Consider the following 5,850-nt stretch of genomic DNA (forward strand, 5'->3'; position numbering starts at 1 on the left):
AAAGAGGGTAAAAACCGTCCGCTATCAACGCAGCTTCCACACGCCGTTCTACAGGGTCTTGCCTGAGGAGATGAAAAAGAATTCCTGTCTTTAGAAGTCATAAATACAAGGTGGATAATACACCACATCATAATTTTCTGCGTCATCCTTCTATGTATCCCCCTCCACCTGCACGGATATGCTAATATATAATACATGTGACTTGATTGAGTTGATTCACTCATTCAGTATATACTTAAGTTAGTTAGGAATTTATTGATTTAATTGATTAGTCTTACATACATTAGTTAGTAACTAAAGTAATTAATTAGTTAGTTTTTAGTCATTTTTAACAAGTTGATTAAGTTAGTTAAGGAAATTGTTAATTGATTAGACATGTATATATTTACACAATGTAATTAACTCCAGTAATTTTTTCTGCTTAATTCATTTTTTCTAATTCACATTCAAGAATCCTTTTTTTTTTCTCTCTTTCTTCGTCTTAGTTTTTTAATTCTACTCTTTCTTTTTTTTGACATGGGTTACCATATGATTTAAAAAAAAAACTGTTTTTTTTTTAAAAAAATCAATTTAAATTGGACCAAACAATTACTTTTATTCCCTCCTTCTTCGTTTTGCACTTCTCTTCTTTATTTCGCATTTAAAATTCGTTCTTTTTCAATTCTTTTCTCAGGACTAATATCAAACTTTGAATTGGTTATGTTCCTCTTATTTATATTTTTTAAACAAATTTATTATTTCAAATGTATTTCTTAATTTATGTTTTTATTCCCTTATGAATGATGAAAATTATTTAATAAATACGTAGCTGTTCATGTCATCATACCATTTTGATATTTAGAATGAAATTGATTAAATGTTAGACAACAATTTTAGGAGTTCTACTGTTCATATCTTTATTTAGAGTCAATACAGAGATTGATTAAAAGAATATATTTATTTAAAATTCTAAAATTTTGAATCAATCTACTTGTATTAATTTCAAAATCATTTAAAATAATATGAGTACGTTTATTTAAATTTTAAAAATTTTAAAGTAATAAGAGTATGTCTATTTAAAACAAATTTTATAATTTAAAATTTGAATTATTTAAATAAAATTAAATTGGTTGGAAAATAAAAATATACCAATACAATTTAAATCGTATTTGATAGGTGCACGTGTATATTGTGCAGTTATTGTTAGTTATAATCAGTTAGTGTTTCAGTTAGTTAGTTGCTGTTAGCTGTTACTGAAGCTTCTAGAGAAAGTTAGTTAGCTCCACTGCTTCAGGGGTTAGACGCTTCTTCTATCAGCTACAAATAGCTGCTGCACCATACTTGTATTTGATTGATTCTCTGATTACTTTACTCAACAATAGAGCTTCCCTTTTCTACACACTTCTCTCTACTTCTTGTTCCTCACCTTTCTTCATGCCTTTCTCTTAATCTTCAGCTCAATTTCTTCTGTTCCTTACAGCCTAAGTTGCTGATACCTTCATGGTATCAAAGCTCTTGGCTCCATAGCTTCCGTGAACAACCAAATCGAGTCAAGATCAGTCAAGAATCATGGCTCAGAACTTTGTCGCAACTCTCATATCCATGAAGCTGGATGAAAATAACTACTTGCAATGGAAGGATCAAGCAGAGTCAATAATTGAAGGAAATGACATGCTGAATCATTTCATTGGAGAAGACATTCCTTAAATTCATCTTCCCAATGGTGCTGTGAATCCAGAATTTCAGAAATGGAAGCGGCAAGATGCTCTCCTGAAATCGTGGCGACTGGCTTCGATGTTAACTCCGTTCACCACAATAATGGTTGGTTGTACACTCACACATCAGATCTGGAAAAGGTTAGAAGATCATTTCTCATCCCAAATCAAAGCCAAAGTAATGCAATTGAAGAACCAATTAAGCATGATTCAGATAGGCAGCTCAGTTACTGAGTATGTTTTAGCAATAAAGAGTACTATGGATGCATTAGCCTCTGTAGAAGAGTCAATGAAAGAGAGCGATCATGTCAATGCAATTCTACACGGTCTAACTGAAGAGTATGGCAATTTGATGACTTCAGTTCTAGCAAGATCAACCAGCATAACAGTAGGAGAATTAGAAGCTCTATTGCTAGCTCATGAAAGCATGTTAGCAAGATTTAGAAGGTCAGAGCCCTTTGTACAAGCCAATATAGCTCAGCACTCATAATTCCAGCAGAATCAATTCTATCCCCAAAATTCGACAGCAAGAGGAAATTTTAGAGGCAACCTTCGAGGTAGATCAGGAAGAATGTCTAGAGGAAACGGTAGAGGCACATATGACTCAGAAAGAATGACTCAAGATGCAAGAAGATTCATACAAGAACATAATAATCATGGTGACTACAATAGAGGACAGTACAGTCGATGAAGAATGATGCAAGGAAGTGGAAGACCATAATGTCAAATATGTGATAGAGTTGGACACACAGCAAGATTTTGCTGGTATAGGTATGACAAGGAAGATATGCAGGGAAGCAGCAATCAGATCACTCAACCAAAAGCAAATTACAGCAATGTTTTGGCAACACCCTCCACTGTTCAAGATCCAAATTGGTATCCTGACTCTGGAGCCACACACCACATTACTGATGATGCACAAAATCTCATGGAGAAAGAAGCATACACTGGGGATGAGCAAGTTGTCATAGGAGATGGATTGGGTTTGCATATTCATAATGTTGAAAAAATGTGTTTTAGAACTGATTTGAGCTCCAAGTTACTTACACTAACTAAACTGCTTCATATACCTGAAATCACAAAGAATTTGATGAGTGTTAATCAATTCTGTTGTGACAATAGAGTCTTTTTTGAATTCTATGCTGACAAATGCTGCATCAAGTCACAGGGAACTAGAGAATTATTGCTTCAAGGAAATGTTGATAGATGCCTCTATAAATTTGGAAACATCATAGCTGCACACACACCTCCTTCTGCTTATACTACTTCCTTAATACAGTCGAATAATTTTCTGATTTGGCATGCAAGATTAGGACATGCAAATCAAAATGTAGTGTCAAAAGTATTAAAGTCTTGTAATCTTTCTATTTCACCTAATAAAGAAACTTGTGAAGCCTGTTGTATTGGAAAGTCACATCAATTACCCTTCTCCCCTTCATATACAGTATACAACTCACCCTTAGATCTTGTCTATACTGATATTTGGGAACTTGCATCCTAGGCAGATAATTCTGGAAATTGGTATTTTGTAATCTTCATTGATGCATTTTCAAGGTTCACCTGGCTATATCTCATTAAATCTAGAGCTCAACTAAAATCAATTTTTAATCACTTCCAACAAATGATTGAATTGCAATTAAACACAAAGCTAAAGATGTTACAATCTGACAATACTGCTGAATGTTAGTTAATCAAAGGTCCTAAGAGAAAGAGGAGTGCAACACAGGTTCTCCTGTCCCCCTGTTCATCAACAGAATGGGTCTGCATAAAGAAAGCACAGACATATAGTTGAAATGGCCCTCACACTCTTGGCTGGTGCCTCCATGCCAACCAAATTTTGGGGAGAAGCATTCAGTATAGCTGCAAAATTGGTCAATGTATTGCCAGCACCAGTGCTTGATGGAGTGTCTTCAACAGAAAAGTTGTTTGGCAAAAGGCCGCCCTATACAGACCTCAAAGTCTTTGGATGTCTTTTCTTTCCTCATCAAGGGCATTACAACAAACATAAGTTGGAGTTCAGGTCCTCACCTTGCACCTTCATTGGCTACAACACTGCTCACAAGGGCTACAAATGCCTAACTCAAGATGGAAAGACAATAATCACTAGGGATGTGGTATTTGTTGAAAACAGATTTCCCTTCAAAGAGCTCAACCAACAAAGACAGTCACTAGTAGAGTCAACTAGTCAGGCAACACCACAGTTGCCAATCATCCCTAAACTCCCATCCTCAGTAATCCAGCCAGCTCCAGCTCCAATCCAGCCAGCTCCAGCTCCAATTCAGTCAATACCAGTCTCCACACCAACAATTGAATCTCCAGTTTCAACACCTCAATTAAGTCCAACTAACTCCTTACGGCAGCCAGTAGCAGTGTCCTCAAGCCCAACTCCAATTCCAATTAATGACATAGAAATTGTACTCCCAATTTCTGAACCTCGTCAAGCATCAACAACAACAAATACTCATCCCATGACAACCCAAAGCAAGGCAGGCATAGTAAAGCCAAGAGCATTTCAAGCAAGTGTAGAACCAAAGAGTGCGAAACAAGCTCTCAACAGGCCAGAATGGAAAGCAGCAATGGACCTGTAATATGAGGCCTTAATGAAGAACAACACATGGAAGCTAGTTCAACTGCCACCAAACAGAAGAGCCATAGGAAGTAAGTGGGTTTTCAGAGCAAAATATAACTCGGATGGATCCCTCCAAAAATACAAGGCAAGGTTAGTTGCTCAGGGGTATTCTCAAAGGCCAGGCTTTGATTTCACAGAAACTTATAGCCCTATAGTAAAACCTACCTCAATAAGAATAATTCTGTCCATTGCCTTGGCAAACTCCTGGCTAATAAGGCAACTTGATGTTAATAATGCCTTCCTACATGGTGATTTGATGGAAGAAGTGTACATAAAACAGCCTCAAAGATATGAAAAGGGTGACTCTCTAGTGTGCAAACTAACAAAAGCTCTTTATGGCTTAAAGCAAGTACCAAGGGAATGGTATTGCAAACTGGCCACTGGGCTGTGAGACATTGGTTTTAAGTCTATCAAGTCTGATGTGTCAGTATTTGTGGGCAACCTCAATGGAGCAAAAATATTTGTGCTGGTTTATGTAGATGACATAATAGTCATAGGGAAATCTGAAGATACAATCAAACAAGTTATAAAGCAACTGAATGCCAAGTTTTCTCTAAAGGACATGGGAAGCCTGCACTATTTTCTTGGGATTCAAGTGTCAAAAACAAGCAATGGTGGTCTAATCCTCACTCAACAGAAGTACATAAAGGAGCTAATGAGAAAGGCCAACATGGTAGGTTGCAGCCCCTATCACACTCCTCTGCCATCTACCATCAAACTATCAACTTGTGGTGGTGCCAAGTTCGATGATCCTGCACTCTACAGGTCTATAATAGGCAGCCTACAATACCTAACTGTAAAAAGGCCTGAGATATCCTACAGTGTACACAAACTAGCACAGTTCGTCCAATCCCCTTTAGAATGTCACTGGAAAATGGTGAAAAGGGTGCTTCCTTGAATGGAATGGCAAGTTATGGGCTGCAGCTAAAGAAGGAACATGGAAGTCAAAGCTCAATGAGAATCACTACTTATTGTGATTCAGATTGGGCTGGAGATCCTGACGATAAGAAATCCACCAGTGGATACTGTGTCTTTCTAAGATCAAACCTAGTGTCCTGGGCCTCGAAGAAGCAAACGGCAGTAGCAAGATCCAGCACTGAGGCAGAATACAGAAGCATGGCAGACTTGATAGCTGAACTGATTTAGGTGAAGAACTTGCTGTGTGAGCTTCAATTTCCACCAAAGGAGGCTTTTTTGCTATACTGTGACAACCAAAGTGCAGTGTTATTAGCTGCAAACTCCATCCTGCATTCCAAGTCAAAACACTTCGAAATTGATCTCCATTTTGTGAGAGACCATGTCAACAGCAAGACTATAACATGCACCATATTCCGGGAACAGTCCAAATAGCTGACATCCTTACGAAGGCAATCCTTTCGGAGGCGTTTCTACACTTCAGAGACAGGTTGAGTGTTACTGAAGTCACAGCAATGTCCAAGAAGCAAGAAATATGTGTTGCAGAAAACAAGAGAAAAGAAAACTAGAGATGATGATAGGTGCACGTGTATATTGTGCAGTTATTGTTAG

The 5,850-nt window shown here is 37.4% G+C and overlaps 1 protein-coding gene across 1 annotated transcript; it reads left to right on the top strand.

Annotated features, from left to right (window-relative positions):
* Nucleotides 4,295-5,469, top strand: LOC107610763 (uncharacterized mitochondrial protein AtMg00810-like). The gene is made up of 3 exons (XM_016312766.1): nt 4,295-4,352; nt 4,752-5,088; nt 5,184-5,469. Exons 1-3 carry the CDS (start codon nt 4,295-4,297, stop codon nt 5,467-5,469), a joined length of 681 nt encoding a protein of 226 aa, XP_016168252.1.

Source organism: Arachis ipaensis, chromosome B08 (assembly GCF_000816755.2).
Source record: "Arachis ipaensis cultivar K30076 chromosome B08, Araip1.1, whole genome shotgun sequence".
NCBI lineage: Eukaryota > Viridiplantae > Streptophyta > Magnoliopsida > Fabales > Fabaceae > Arachis > Arachis ipaensis.

What these genes read in the sequence shown, in the direction of transcription:
- LOC107610763 (XM_016312766.1), top strand. Translation starts at nt 4,295, where the DNA reads ATGAAGAACAACACATGGAAGCTAGTTCAACTGCCACCAAACAGAAGA. An exon ending in AAACAGAAGAGCCATAGGAA is followed by an intron (nt 4,353 to 4,751) that starts GTAAGTGGGTTT and finishes CTGATGTGTCAG; the next exon opens with TATTTGTGGGCAACCTCAAT. An exon ending in GATGATCCTGCACTCTACAG is followed by an intron (nt 5,089 to 5,183) that starts GTCTATAATAGG and finishes AATCCCCTTTAG; the next exon opens with AATGTCACTGGAAAATGGTG.